General features: G+C 35.5%; 1 protein-coding gene across 2 annotated transcripts in view; it reads right to left on the minus strand.

Moving 5' to 3' along the window:
• The window catches only part of LOC134671400 (protein sprint), a 282,803-nt gene that overhangs the window by 192,892 nt on the left and 72,582 nt on the right, over positions 1 to 17,329 (minus strand). The window contains exon 1 of one of the 2 annotated variants that reach the window (XM_063529245.1): positions 15,188 to 15,638. The exons of the other annotated variant lie outside the window; for it this stretch is intronic. Coding sequence (XP_063385315.1) covers positions 15,188 to 15,342 — 155 coding nt within the window. The 5' untranslated portion in view covers positions 15,343 to 15,638. Of the gene's footprint in view, positions 1 to 15,187; positions 15,639 to 17,329 lie in introns of those variants that run through there. 2 annotated transcript variants of the gene reach the window in all.

Below are 17,329 nucleotides of genomic sequence, written 5' to 3' on the forward strand. Positions count from 1 at the left end.
TTTTTTGTGTCTCCTGTAAAGTAGGTTAAAAACACATGGCGACTTTTGTAGGCACAGCGACGAATGTCGATTTAAGCTTTCACGATTATCGCAGATTACTAAAAGAGATGGAATAATTATACAGGCGGAAAAATATCGTTTAGTTAAAAGAAGTACCTACGTAAGGTACATTCATGAGGGGTAACTTCAATAGCTCGTACCCTTCAGAAATGCAAATACAAGTTTCAAAATATTCTTTATTATTTGAGCAAATATAAATTACTTTACTGATTTCGACTACTGCCTATACTTCTCTTTGTGGTTTTAACATTTCGCTTCACCAGCACCTTTATTTTACATACATATTTATTTATTTATTAACATAAAAGTATACAGCTTATACAGATACAATGTCCCACAAAACAGTTTACGTTTTAACTATGTAGGTATACAGCTTGGCAAAAAAGAGTAGAAATTAAAAAGTGTCAACACTGTAGTGTCGTCCCGTTTTCTTATATATATTGGTTTGAAAGGGACGACACTACAGTGTTGCCACTTTTTAATTTCTACTCTTTTTTGCCAAGCTGTACGTTCGTTAAATTTGACATTTCTCTGCAAATCTCAATCACAATTTACGATCAACACTCACTGTTGTAAATGGTACTATTAATCAAATTTCCTAACTTCTATATAAACTGACATTTCAATGCTTATAATTTCTGGCTGATAACGGTGTTGAACTGCAATTGCATAGGTTTGGGTGAATGCAGACATTTTACAAGAGGCCAGTATTGTATTACTGATTTCCTTCGATAAGGAAACAGACCTTACAGATCTAAATGGGTGCAGGTGGCTCGGAATGTGGGGCAACGCAGTGCAAACACAGTTCAACTTTAATAAATTAAATATAAATGAAATCATAATTATTTAGAATTGTAAGTACGTACAAAGAAAGCCCTACCTTTGAAATGAGACGGTTGCTTATATTAGGTAGTTGTGAGGTACGTAGCAATAGTTCATTGTTTAAATGTCAGGCCAGGAAATAAAAAGTAGAAAAGGATACTTTTGGAGAGAAAGATACCTGTAAACCTGTATCTGCTAACCAATTTTTGGTAGGAGCTGAAAATATCGATGGCAATCGTTAGTACATTGTCATTCTATGGAGCTTGTTAACTATGTAAACAAAAGTCACTAGTAAATTCACCATTCAGACACAATTTCAATATGGCGGTTTGTTTACATAGTTAGCAAGTTCCATAGAATGACACTTTAATACTGATGGCGAGGTTATAAGTATTCCGAGAAATGGAAAGAAATGAAAATTCGTACTGAATACAGGTAAAGCTTTTGAATTGCCTTGTAAATAATTAAACGAGTAATTTTAATACATAGCACGTACGCTTAGATCAATTGCATTGCATTAACTGCAATCGATCGAGTCTACCTGCGTTTCCGCTGTTTAATATAAATTCCATTGCTGCAAGCCGTACCTATATGTCGAAATACATATGTTGGGTACCTCGTAATTATCACAGTCGCAGCGCCATCCCGCTGAAAGCAGCTACTGCATATGCAATTTATGTGCAACCTTACTCTTACGTATTATATGCATACATTATACATTTTTAGGATTGAAAAACTAGAAGGGTTTCCCGGTCGACCGTAGAACCTGACTAAGGATGTTAAAAAAACAAATCAATTACGAGTACATCGTTGCGTCTTCAACATTATAAAACTTCCTTTCCGTGGTGCATAAGCGAGCAAAAATATATGACGCGCTCGTATATGCCCCTATTCTGTTAAATATTTCTTGATTGCAAAATATATAATTACTAGGCTGCCAGCGACTTCATCTGCGTGGGATGATAATGATGATTGAAAAACAAACTATCCTATGTCCATCCTCCGGCCTTAAACTATCTTCATACCTACCAAATTTTGCCTAAATTGGTTCAGCGGTTTAAGCATGAAGAGATAACAGACAGACAGAGACCGAGTTACTTTTGCATTTGTAATATTAGTAGGGATAGGGATTGCAATCAAGTAGACTCGTAATCTAACTAAATCCTAGAACGGGTATTTTTTTACTATTCCGACGCCGACAGCAGGACGTTGTATTGACAGTAAGTTATCATTAGCGCACGTAACAGGTCACCAGGATGGCGCAAGTTTATTGCAATAGTATCTAGAGACCGAGTTACTTTCGCATTTGTAATACGTATTAGTAGGGATAGATATTGCAATCAACTAGACTCGTAATCTAAATAAATCCGGGTGTTTTTTACTATTCCGACACAGACAGCAGGACGTCGCGCGTCGCATGGACACTAAGTTATCATTAGCGCACGTAACAGGTCACCAGAATGGCGCAAGTTTATTGCTATAGTAGCTAGAGACCGAGTTACTTTCGCATTTGTAATACGTATTAGTAGGGATAGATATTGCAATCACCTAGACTCGTAATCTAAATAAATCCGGGAATTTTTCATGATTCCGACACAGACAGCAGGAAATCGCATGGACACTAAGTTATCATTAGCGCACGTAACAGGTCACCAGAATGGCGCTACTTTATTGCTATAGTAGCTAGAGACCGAGTTACTTTAGCATTTGTAATACGTATTAGTAGGGATAGATATTGCAATCAACTAGACTCGTAATCTAAATAAATCCGGGTGTTTTTTACTATTCCGACACCGACAGCAGGACGTCGCATGGACACTAAGTTATCATTAGCGCACGTAACAGGTCACCAGAATGGCGCTAGTTTATTGCTCGGCACTCCATTAAAACTTTGTCGATTCCGTTGCCGGAACTGTTTTAGGGTTCTGGAAACTGTGAGGTTTTCAATTTATTTTTATAGGGTATTTAATTATATGAAAGATTGGTTTGTTTGATATGACTTATTCCAAAAAAATATTATATTATAATTGTTACTGTAATGCCTGCCTAATCTGTACTTAAATCATACCCTAACACTGTGTTTAAATTTTTCCTAGGAGTATTGTGTACTTTTAGCAGAAAAAACATAAACGCTATCAAAATCTATGTGTACTAACTAATGCATGTGTGCTTAGGTAAATCATTCATTAATGCATTCAGGTAAACAAAGCAATTTTTCGAAGCACACATAAACGCACAAGGATAGATACGCGACTAACAATTCAAATGAATACTATGCTAATTTTATTTCTTTCTGTAATTTTTAAATTGCCAGTATTTCCCTCTAAAAATTAGGAGCAGATACATAATACAAGTACATACAAGTACAGAACACAATATGAGAGTCCGATTCGGACTTGCCAATCTTGCCCGCCTCAGAGTGCATCCCACGATAAATGCATGTCCTACGTAGACGAGTACTCTGGAGGCGTATTCTGATTGTAATCGTACCAGTATAAAAATACTAAACACTATACTGTAAAATAAAGAGTTACTATTATGTGTTATAACCTATTGGTACCGACACAAATTAAATGCAAAGGCGAAATCATCATTCTAACTACACAATATCTTCTAGTCAACTTGTCACTCTTTGTTAATGTTTTGTTTGTACTAACCCTAGATTTAAGCATTAGTATGTTACTAACACATATGGACTTTTTGTTCGAAATAAAATATTATTGATTGATTGATTGATTGATTTGTCAAGTGTCACTCTGTCCTGTCACGCGAAGACGGGAAACTTTTTTTTATTCAGCCCATACTGTGGGACTGGGTCGATTTGAGTAAAATTGTCATATAATATTTATTTTATTTATTAATGAACTCACGCACTGGTAAAATGAATTTAAATTAGATTATCGCAAACAGAATGCAGGTCCTGAATACAGTCGTTTATATTTCCACAACCACGTCTGCAGTGCTTGATTTGCTAGTGAACTTTTAAACTTGTACTACCAACTCGAACGAAGACCTTTTGCAATCTTTTAAAATGTTTTAGTTTAAGTTGTGATTCCTGGGGTTATCAACTGCTAGAGGAAGATTAAGTCAAACTAAAGGAAAAATATCTTGGTATTCTACGTTATACCTTATATTAAGTAAGTAATCTTGACATCAATAGAAAATGTTTCTTTTAATTATAAGGTAGGCACGTAATAAAACTATTTATAATTAGAAATAGGTCTTATCTCGTATAATGCAGATAAAACCTATGTCTAGTTTATATTATTTGTTACGAGTAGTGATCTTTAATATAAATTAATATAGTGTATTTGCACTTATAAGCAAATAAATATACATAAGTACATAAATTTAATATTTAGTTAGTTATCTGCTGGTAAGTACCGTAGGTGTAAAAATTGTTTTAAGTGAAATAACGGCATCTGCTTAAAATATTTAAATAGTTGGAAAATAAATAAATGCCTAGAAAAAAAAGACAAAGAACAGATCTTAAAATACCTACTTACGTCTTACACGAGTCAGAATGAGTGTTTCCAACAGATTATCCGGTTTCAATCCGCTGTAACAAGTCCGGCAAACCGGTTCAAGGCAGTTTCAGCTCACCTCGGCTTTCCTTGTTATCTTTTCTTGCTAATTGGCAACAAAACGCACTTCCCGCGAGGCATCTGGACGACTTGGAATTTCATAATATTATATGGAACATTGTTAATGTTTTACAGAATTCTGACTTTCAAAACAGAAGATTCTCCCACAAAAAAAACTAAGTAATTGGTCCGACTCACGCTTGACTACATATTTCTATTAGGTTTTCCTGTCATCTATAGGTAAAGACCTATTTTAAGTATTTTTTTTTTCAAAATTTTAGACCCGGTAGTTTCGGAGATAAAGGAGGGGAATGGTCATTTTTTGCCTATTTTCTAGAATTACTTTTAAACTGTTTATTCTAAAATTATAAAAAAAATATGTTTGAGATTCTCACATTGAGCTGTTTCATTTGATATGTAACACGATATAGTTTGAAAAACTTTATTTTTTGATTTTCTCATTTACCCCCCAAAAGTGGCCACCATGTTTAAAATTCATTTGTTTACGTTACATGTCCGTCTTTGGGTCACAAACTTACATATGTGTACCAAATTTCAACTTGATTGGTCCAGTAGTTTCGGAGAAAATAGGCTGTGACAGACGGACAGACAGACAGACAGACGCACGAGTGATCCTATAAGGGTTCCGTTTTTTTCCTTTTGAGGTACGGAACCCTAAAAAGGTTTTTTTTTCTATTCAGTCTGCATTGTTATGGAATATTTTACAGTAGGTATACTTATACGGCGTACAATCAGACACTATTATTAATAACTACTTACATAAAATAAGTAGTTATGTTTTTAATTCAATATCATCACCAAGTGAAGCCTATTGAAAATCCATATTCAGCAATTAAATAATGTAATTTTTAGTGATATCGTCTAGTTTGCATCCGAATGAGAGTAATCGTAAGTAGGTATTTTAAATTTTATGTAGGTATTTTTATTGCGTACATGAAATAACAAATAACCAGCTTGTACACGGGTGAGTTATTGTTTTAAATTCGACGCTGTGATAATTTCATTACCGACATCTTGACAACGATAAATCACGAAAGCGGAATTACACAGCAGATTTATGAGAGAGAAGCTTCACAGGATTGATAAACAAAATGGCCGATAAATAACTGTCATGACGATATACAGAGTGATTTTGGACAATGTCCATTGCGAAAAAGATCCCTACAAGTCATAACAAAGCAAACACTTTTGGGCAGTATAGTATCCAACTACTTAAATATGCACGTCGTGAACATATTTTCCATAGGATGCCACTGGTGGTCATGCTCTCCAAAACGTTAAATATATATACAAGTTTCCAATAATTAAATAAAAACGGGACAGTTACGCAGCACAGTCAGAGGTTTTTAATAACTAGAAAACAGGGAAATTAAAAATTATAAGTATTATAACAGATGGAGACAGAAAACAGGGAAATTAAATTTATAACAGATGACAAGGAACTGTATCAGCTCGATTTGTGTATTCTACCAATTCTTACAAAACTAAAACAGTTGAGAATAATAATTGATTAAAAATTAAAATATCAAAAATTATTTCTATACCGTCCCAGTTAAAAATACACCCGTTAACGTATACATATACGGGACAGTCGGGCCGAGAGTAATGTTACTATAAAGGAATAAAATAAATAAGTTGGGCGTTTTGTTAAGTCAATAAGGTTGTTGATATATTGCACCGTGAACGTGTACGTGTACATAAAATATGCATAGGTATGGCGCCGTAGTAATTTTACCTCTCGACTTCAGACGTTCTTTACTCCTCAAAGACAATTACTTAATAAATAAAAAGGATTTAGTTTCTGTAGAGAGTTAGATGGTCAGATTCTTGATTTGATTTTGAAAAGACTAGCAACTAAGTCAATTTTGGGAATAGAATAGAATATGACTTTATTTTATATAATTTAAGTAACAGAATTATGGCCCGCCAATAAGTGCAAGTACTATTATTTTACATGCCTTAGGTATCAAAATGATCTAATGTAAAGTAAATGGGGCTCAGTTCAGACGTGAACTGGCTCACGTGGGATTCGAGCACGACAAGCAGACCCCGCACAAATAAAAAAAAAACGAAATATCCCGCTTGTCATTGAACGGAAGAATCCTCATCCTCAATAGGCATAAAGTGAAATCGCGTAAAGGTTGGTTGCCTCACACAGTTTATTCACCCGGCGTATAAGGTCCTTCGGATAAGCGACGCGTTAAACGGCTACATTGTGGATACCTATATCAATTTAGACAACTGCAGTTCCTCGCGGTATACAGGTTCCCTCGAGTATCATGCAAAGGAGATCCAAAATTTTTGGGATCTTTAAATATTTATTATATTGAGGAAATCAGAACAGCTATGTAGAGTATGTAGCAATGTTGTAATACTCACAAGCAACGGAAATGGGTCTCTTTGTGCATGCAGAATGTTTAATACTTAGAGCCAGCCTGTTATTATTGCTCGTGCCTTCAGCAGATGATCTAATGTTGTCACAAGATTAGTTGTTTTGTTTGTCGCCCTATTTTCACTGACATACAAAATACGTTCTTATCTGACTAGTTAAGTGACCATAATAAATGTAAACATTAGTGAAAGATAGATTACTGCTTGCACACTGCACTGTTTATAATGTTGATAGTACGTGTGCTACTGCGCCAAATTTTTTCCTTTCGTTTCCGTACATGACATATGTAGGTACTTTTTTATAATTAAAATATTTAGAAGAATTTTTACAAATAAAATATTTAGAAAACTATGCATAAGGATCACGGGTTGATTAACGCCTTAATAGTTAATCCACGTGTACTCAGCAACACTCGCTTTGTGTTTTCAGTGAACTGCTTGCACGAAATTTTGTACTTCCAGATTTAGTTTGAATATTTTTAGACTACGTGAAGGTGAATTCAAACACAAAACTATAACTCCTTCGTCTCAAGAGTCTAGAGAAATTAGAAACTTTAGATTTGCAACCATAACCATTCTTGTAAATATTGTAAACTGAGCCACGGTACCGTTTCAAATTATTTCGCTTCGCAATCATATCCTCTTTAGGCGACGCAATGGGACGATGCATTCGACACGGTACCCTAAAAAGCCAGCACAATATCCCCGATATCGCCGCGGCACAAGCCCTGGGGTATGATTTTAATCGCTTGGACGAGATGATATCTTGGGTAGACCAGTATACGCTCTGATGATTACGCTGGACCGTGGAGGTTTAGACGTATCCGACTAAGGTCACAACCTTTGTTGTTGTTGTTGAGGACACCTCTCCGGTTCTCTCTTCGGTTTCCTTTGCTCCTTTCTCTGTTGTTGTTTTTCCCTGGATTTGGCGTCAATAATGCGCGTGGTGGTGTAGAGGTTTGTAGGTTTGCTAGAATTGCTAGTTTATCTTGTGGTTTAGGTGATTGTGTTGGTTTCGACGATTCACTGGAGAGATTGGGATTTGCTAGTAATGATAATGATTTTGATCTTTTCCTTTTTCTTTCACTTTGTCTTCTATTTTTCCTGTGAGTGTCCTTCAGAGATGTTGTTTATTTTGGGCTCATTAACCCTAAATTGGCCGGATAGATATGGTAAGTACCCCTATTAACGACCCCATTAAAATTGGCATTCATTACCGCGGTATGTACAAAATAGCGTTTAATAAGAAAGCTTATTAACTTTCTTTGTATCTAAGAACACAGAAATAAAGCCTTATCTTTTGACTGTCGAATAAGTATAACACTACTACGAAAACATCATACAAACAAGTCGAAAAACGTAAACTAGCGTATCAAGAGCGAAAGATTTGGTTGCTCCATACTAATACGCAACACCTCACGTAAGTGAACGCGTATTCTATTTAGTGATTAGCGTAATAATGGTAAATATTATGGAAAGACTAAGATTTGAGATTGATTCTTAGTTATTATCTTTATGATTCCCAAATACTTTATTTGCGATATTTGCTCGCCAATAGGGAAAAAAATAGGAAATTAAAAACCTCGGTGTTAGGTTCCATTTTCTTTGTGTGACGCCTAATTTCGAGGTATATCTCGGTAATAACGGAAACGGTATTTTAGATTCGAGCGATCTTATATTCATATATAAATGCACATTTCCTTGACTTTTGATGTTATTGAATTATTTAACCACCTATAAAACTAAAGAGCTAATAACGTGGTATGAAATCTATGCAAGAACTCTTAATTTTGATTACAATTTTAGACGCCTTCTCAGACGTTTTCTTAGAAACCCTTATATGAGAAACTCGTTCAAGTATTGATATAAAAACAGAAGTATGATTATAAAGTTTATTTTAACCATTGTTTTGTAATATTTGGAATCATCCATATTGATCGTATTAAAAAAATACAAGATAACTACTTATTTTGATTAGTCGTAAATGAGTTTTAAAATTATTTGAATTGAACCGTTTAACGATGGTTAGAAAAGACATCACTCGGTAATAAGCTGTATGAGAACCTAATACAGACCCACCCAAAACTTTAATGGCTTCGAAATTAATAGGTTCTTAAAATACCTTATACTTTTCATACTCTTTTGTATACCAGGTACATAATAAAAGGGTTCTTAAAATTCAAGGGCCGAAGACAGGCCCGAGAATTTTCAGACCTAATGTTGTACCGTTGCACACAATATTTTATACAGCAAACATAAAATGGTATATAAAGTCAAAGTAAATATTGGTTATTAGATCTTTGCCTAGAAAATAGTTTTTTTTTTAATACAACTCTAGGCTATTGTGATATTTGTGATCATATAGACAAAGGACACTGCCCCCTACGCACCGCGCTTCAAATGTAGCTGGTTTAGATATCACTGGCAGTCATTTAATCGACAAATAGAAGTTCTGGAGTAGAAAAATATACTTTATGTTATATATAAAATAGCCACAAAACACAAACATACAACATTAACATTAACTTACACAGATCTTGTAGGTATATATATGTATTGTGTAGAATATAATTGTGATAGCTTGAACGTTTTAGCGCAATTTGCCCTCCACGTCCGGTTGAAATAATTAAGTACCTAATTTAACGTAGATAGGTAATAAATTAAACAAGAATTTCGACAGCATCACACTTGCTCGTAAAGGGTACCCGATGATGTTTTTAGCGTTAAAGGAACCAACTATTTGTATTTTAAATTCAATAATTAAATAAGTCTTATAATATGAAAAGCGTAGGTATTGAATATACCATATTTTATCCATTATTGACAAATAAATAATATTTATCATAATTATGGAACTAAAAATGCAACGAGTTATCTACCCTCGTAAAAAGGAACCCACATCCGCGGTATTTGGGTAACAGTGGTCCGTTACCACGGTAATAGGCGATTTCGACATTTTGGTTTTGATAATTATTTTTTCCTTTATAATTTTCTAAAACATGGCCAGAAACTAAAATAATATAAACTTTAACTAACAAACTAACATAAAAAAATATGTCTTGGTCCATACACCGCCGGTTTATGCTTAATTTTTGGCTCTTTTTGGGAAACTTGCTTAACCCCCTCGTTAATAGGGGTACTTACTTAAGGTCTATTGCGGTGGTAAGTTCCATTGGCACCTCGCTTTTCTCAGCCAGTGTATTGGACAGTGGGGTGGGGCCGGGTGATGAAATGTTGCTGATGTTTTGTGCGTTTGGAACGGATGACCCAAGAACTCGACTCGGTGGCGCTCGCGCCACAGTAAAAGTGCACGGCATGGGCATTATGCAACAAAGTGCATTGTCCGGGACATTATCTTGCGGATTTATCTTCGGCGAGTGCCTCGAAATCGCAGATAACATCTTACGAAACGAGCAATCCTTTAAAGCAGTGAATAACTTACACAAAATCTTATTAACCTCGACAATAACATAGGAATATCAATTCTGTTTCAAAAGAAGTAAGTTCCAATTTCCCGGAAATTTTCACATGATGGTAAGAGCCGATGAGAGTTATGGTGATGCACACGAATGTGGTCAAGTGCAGACACCGAGCTCTGTTTATTGCTATCTCGAGGCTAATAAATTAGTTGTTTCACGGCACATTTGTAAGTGCAAATAAGGTACGGACAGTACCACAAAACCACAGGTTTCTTTCAGTTGAAACGTCTCCGTCTGAATAAGTAGGAACGTTTCAAATTTCTAGCTGTTTCTTTATCTGCTTTTATTTCCGGTATTCATTATTATAGTTTTTCTTTACACTTTTTTTTTAAACTTAATAGTGATATCTGTAAAATAAACTAACATTAACTGTATAAATATCGTAATTACTGATTAATGCTTAATTTGTTTTACTATAAAATTAAAATAAGTTTTAAGTTGATATTATGTATTATGTGATAACGGGAATAGATATGATGTTCCCGAAATTAAAGAAAATGATACTTGTTTTTAAACCTCAAAATTCGCAGTATGAAATAGCGGTTTTAAAGTTAATCTCCGAACACTTTCTCGCCCAGATTAACTTTGAAGGACGAAAATCAGGATTATCAAGTAGATAACATCACGGCGTACGCAATGATCTCATGAACAAGGCACGATAACCATCCAATGCTAACTGCCCACGGCTACCAAATCAACGGAGTTGAATCGAGCATGAAATTAGAAAACCACTCGCTGATTATCGCATATAGATGTAGAATGTATGAATTCTGATTGGTCTATATCTCACGTATTTGGTGATCTATTTGATATTGAAGATGATAGCAACTATGAAGAATTCATTACTGTAGCAGTATCAACTCGATAAGTTTTGTATTGGTTTCTCAAAAACTTTAAGACCGTGAGCCTGATATATACTAATAATTTCATTAAAAGTAAAATTTCTGTTAAGTGTTTTTTAAAGTAGGTAGTAATATCCAGTTACTACTTATTTAAGATGGCGAGAAGTTGAGTTTTATTATAGGTATTTTCGGAAGCATATAAAAATGTTAACTAAGTTAGGTGTTTCATTTTTCCGAATTCTCGATTTTCATCTGACTTTGCTCGAATTCTTGTTCTAACTGATAAATAAATATTATAAGTACGTTAAAAAAATTCAAATCGGTCAACATTTAGAGGTTGCACAACATCAACAAAGTCAAAGATTTTCACGGTTCACGATATGCCTAGGAATTTCACGATATGCCTGATCTTACGATCGGCCGCCGACAAATAAACCAATTCATTTAATGGACCACGTAGAAACAGGGGAAATTACTATCTTTGTATCTTGCGATTGCGATATTTTATAGGGCAGAGAAACAACATGACTTTGTGATGTGATATGACTATTTACGAATATAACTGAGTTAAACTTCTATTTCAATAATGTTACGACGAATTAAGTTCTGCTAATGCCATTATGACATACCTATTGCGACTATGGTACTACTATACTTGCCTTTGTGACAAACTCTAAAACATGTTAGTAATTGGTCAATAGCAGCTGCAGTCGCACCGAATGCATAAATGGACGAGGAAGTGTCCAATTTGGGCTCGTTTCTGACCCGATAAAGATACAAGTAACATGCTCCGTAAATTTTATTATTTCCTCGCCTCGAGAACGGTTACCTTAACCTATAAAGGTGCATACGGTTTTATACTGTTGTAAATTTTATCCGTTATTTTTGTACACTACGAGTAATTGTAACATTCCATTTCTGACCGCAGCTGCACGACTGGCACTGAACGCGTCGCTGTTATTGTCAATTTCCATAGTAAAATGAACAGTATTGCAGCTGTCGTTGGAAATGGACTGTCACCTTAAGGCAGCCGTTTAACGCTAAGTGAGGCCAACGTAGATAACAAGTAGGTACCTATATAAGTTTTAAGTAACGTCATCCGGGATGAATAGGGATGGCTTAAATAAAAGGGCTGGGTTAAATAGGAACAAAACTTAAAATGTGATTTACCTGACAATTTCCAAATAACTACCCATACAAATTGTATCATTCGAAATCTACCTACCATTATGTTTAATCGAATGATCTTGTATAAGTATTTTTTAAGAAGTTTCTTTAAATTTTAATATTTGTCCGTATTCACCCCAGCCATCTCTATTCACGCCGGTTGACGGTACCTACCTAGTCTGTGATGTCGCGAGATAAAAATACCTAGGTACCTACATATATGGGGAGGTATATTTTTATAATCATTTTCTTATCGAGTGGCAAAGAAGGAGGGGTGGGGAGGGCTGTGTTACACCACAGAAACCGATAATATTTATGTACCTAATCAATGGTTGCATGTTTTATCGATATAGGTAGGTATTAAAATTATCGGTAACAAATGTGCATCGATAATCCTAAATCATTCCAAGATTTATATCGATAAGCAAAATGTATAAAATAGCAACCCAACCGGGATTGATACCATCACTATCACATCAGACATATTGATAAAGTATCAATTTAATATTCCCTCGACGAAGCACTATTTATTAGAGATGAACTGGATATTCGGTTACTATCCGGTATCCGGCCTATCCAGCAACGATTTTAATATCCGGCCGGATACCGGATACTGGCCTACTATCCGGCCGGATACCGGATAGTAACATTGCTTGATTTCGGAGTAAACTAATTGGATTTAAGAAACAGTCTTGATCATAATCGTACTTTTTATTATTTTAAAACAATTTAAACATTCCACTGACGCAAGTCAAACGCGCACTCATTTCGCACCTAGAAATGAGTCCGCGCGAACGTTCACTAGGAAACAGGTCAAACCTGCAGTATGCGCATGTGAAAAACCGAAATTTAGGTAAGTATAGTTCCGCTGGCCGAATATTCGGCGGCCGGATACCGGATATTCGGCCTGCACATCCGGTATCCGGCCAAACAACTATCCGTTGCATCTCTACTATTTATATTCTCGTAAAGTACCGGTCTTGTCAATCCAAGCGGCTCAATGCAATTGAAACTAATAAAAATGCAATTTACGTAATGCGTCTCGCCTGTATAATGCCTTTCAATGCCAAAGGGAGTATGTCCATATAAACTTCATATATGGTTGCTGCTTTTCATCTAGCTTAGCAACTACCCTTTAGTACCAAGTCTAATGCATTCGATGAATAATAATATCCTTTGTCGCGGTGAGTTGTTTTGCGCAAATAGTAAATGCACAATATATTTATACAATACATACGAGTATACTACGGCGTGTGCAAATATAGCGTTTTATAAACAGCATTGTCTCTACTACGCTACTATTTACTGGATAATAATGAGAATTATTACGATTTAGCAATAAGTTATAGTTGCACGAAACAAAGTATGCAGCGGATTTGATAGCCCACGCAGTGCGATGTATGTGTTAAGTATAGGTCATAATTTCATAGAAGCTTGACGTTTAAAATGACACTTGTACTGCGTGGGCTATCAAAATCGCTGCAGACTTTTTACGGTCTGACTATATGTTGCTACTACTATTAGTTATTCTGTGGGTGCTATGACGGAAAATAAATATTTATATCATCGTCATCTTACTAATAAGTATATTATTTTGATAATGTAAGAATTGTTTTCAAAATGCAATTTGAGATTGAGAAGAAACCTTTCTTAATAATGGATTCATGAAGAAAATATCACCAAAATCACTATGAATTTAAAATGAAAAGACATCTCTTTTACACAATGTGCGACCGCTATTTGGAAAGATAATTGCTAAGTGCTCTAATTTACTAAGTGCGGCAATGCAATTTAAAAAAAACCGGGCAAGTGCGAGTCGGACTCGCGCACGAAGGGTTCCGTACCATAATGCAAAAAAACAAAAACAAAAAAAAGCAAAAAAAAAGAACGGTCACCCATCCAAGTAGGTACTGACCACTCCCGACGTTGCTTAACTTTGGTCAAAAATCACGTTTGTTGTATGGGAGCCCCATTTAAATCTTTATTTTATTCTGTTTTTAGTATTTGTTGTTATAGGGGCAACAGAAATACATCTGTGAAAATTTCAACTGTCTAGCTATCACGGTTCGTGAGATACAGCCTGGTGACAGACGGACGGACGGACGGACAGCGAAGTCTTAGTAATAGGGTCCCGTTTTACCCTTTGGGTACGGAACCCTAAAAAGGTTGAGAAAAAACAGCTATGAGTGGTGTAAGTGGGTAAAATTCATCGTATAGTACAATAGTTTACGGCTCATCATAACTGTAGAAACACATTGTATATTTCGATAAATATATAAATAGATGATGATGATAATGTGATGATGATGATTCATCATTGATGAAGATAATAAGAAATCCACAAAATTTTATTTTCATAATATCCGAAACGCACACAAGCAACAATATCGACAGGAGTATGTGGACGAGACAGTAGGCACATTGTCCCTCTTGTTTCAGAGTCAAATATGTGAGACGGTCTCGCCTGCTGACTCCGTGTGTAGTTACAATCAGGTACAACTGGTACAAGCATAAATGCCATGTACATTGAACACACATTTCAGAGGAACCATGTACGATTCCTCCATACAATATTTCTTTTCATTTTCTTCCGGGCTTTTATTAATTGGTTACCATGTTTTTTCTTTCAGATAAAAAAGTATTAAAATTGCCGGGACTTCAGCAATACTAACTTTCCACTTTCCTTTTATCTAATATTTTCATCACGATTGGCAGACCTTTGAAGAAAGAAACGAAGGAGAAACCAAACTTCTATTTATCAGTTAGTATTTTGCTTCTTGAACGCGAGTCTATCAGTTTTGCTAGTCAGCAGTAAAAATACCTGTAACCAAGATGGCGCCGCCTGACGCGTCGAGTCCTCGAGCCGCTGTCCAGGGAAGACCACCCGCCGCTGTCAGAGCGTGCCAAAGCCAAATTCCTGGCCTCCGTCGTCCGCGCGCTCTCCAGCAAAATCGCTGTGTATTTCGTTATCAACATGTTGCTAGAGCACTGTCGCACATTAGGTACTTTTAACTCACTATTTTTGCACTGAATAATTCGACAATGTTATACAAAGGAAGTTTCAACGTTTTTTCTGCGAACCGTCGGAAGTTTTTAAACGAAAAGCAACAAGTAAACTAAGTCGGGGCCGGCATCCGTCTGCCGTCATGCCGCGCTGGTCACCACATCACATATCATGATTATTATCCCTCCGTACAACGGGACATTGTGAATTATGTACTCCTACGCTTTTAAGTTCAACCGAGTGTTAAGAATAAGGGCACGTTCACACTCGGCTTACAGTCAACGACGAAAAATCTGATTCAGCTCGTGGTCGACGTGTGGACGCTGACTGATATCTCACCGTGAGCTACAAACTATAAGCCCAGTGTGAATGTGCCCTAACGAAATAAAAAAAGACAAACGATTTGCAACATCAACTTGCATGAATCAAGACAGCAACACAGACTAATTGACAGACAGCTAAGCAAAATAGATTAACATTACACCGTAGGACTAATACATTTAAATCAGGAATGCGGAAATTTCCACATGAATATGCATTAAGTGGGATATTTTGCCGGCGGCGACAGATAATTGGGTAAAATGAGGTGCCTATATAGGGAAACCTATTTAGCGTTTTGAATAAATTATGTGATAAATTATAGTACCGCTATGAACATTTAGTATTCATAATTTCATACATATGATAAAGAGCATTAACAGTATAAAGCCAATATTACCTACTCTACCTGTCGTGTTACCTTCGGATTATACTCAAACATTAAATTAAATTGAATCCTCATTATATTGTATATCATGTGATAATTATATCAAGTGGCATGAAGCTTACAGAGTTTCTGGTCGAGCTTGAAGCAATATGTTATTTGAAATAACTTATTTTAGATTTTTTTATGATCATCTTAGCGCATATTGATATATGTACTTAATTACTTGCTAATAGATCTATTGAGTGATACTGTACTAAAAGCTTAACATAATAGTTTACGCAATAATTTTAAATAAAGTAAAAAAAACATGGCATCTAGCTTATTTTATTATTTGCTTTCTTTAAAAAAAACTTTACTTTTGTCATGAGAAATTCCGCTTTCTATAATCGCTAAAATGATATCTAATGAATCGTTTAAGGAACTGTCAGGAATGTATTCGAGTAAAGGATACGGCAATTAAAGACGAAACGGCACGGTCGTTGACCAAGCGAGTCCTGGCGCAAATAAACAATCCGCTGTAGAAATAGTCGCTGTATCGCTTATTTGGTGTTTGAGCCGCGTTTAGGACATTCCGAAAATAAAACCACCAAGAATTTAATGCCTTGTTTATGACATTTTGTGTTTGTTGATGACATTTTGTGTAAGTACAATATTTCTTCAAAAGTCCCCTTGTCACTAAATAGACTTATCAATTGTCATACTATGTCATCAAGCAATTGATGTATCAACAATAATCAACATAAATGATGTAATGAATAAAAAAAATGCCTTACATCTACAATTTCTTGATAGACTAACAACTTTTTGAAAAATACTCGTACTAGACAAATTTGGATTTTTTTTCATTAATACGCTAGAATTGAATGTGACTTGCAAAAAAAAAACAAATTCTGAATAGGTAGTTATTATCAATTGAACTGCCTTTCAATTACCAAGTGTTATGACAGGGGCAAACAAATACACCAATGATCCCCTAAGCAAACGTAAGCTATTTACAGAGCTTATGAATCTTAGAGAGACTTAAGACTCATCCTTGACTCTGAGATGAAACAGCGTGGAAAGATGAAAGCACCGTGAGCAAACCGAGCGTGGCACAGTATACCGGTAACGGATTGGACTATCTCTATCTGTAGCTCGGATCTGAGATAATTACCGTCTGTAGTCTAGTCAACGATGGCAATGACCTTGGACAACTTGGCGATCATATTTTACTTTATGTAAGGTACTTGCGCCTAATAAGGCCCACTTTTAAT

This window comes from Cydia fagiglandana, chromosome 15 (assembly GCF_963556715.1).
Source record: "Cydia fagiglandana chromosome 15, ilCydFagi1.1, whole genome shotgun sequence".
In the NCBI taxonomy this organism is placed as follows: domain Eukaryota; kingdom Metazoa; phylum Arthropoda; class Insecta; order Lepidoptera; family Tortricidae; genus Cydia; species Cydia fagiglandana.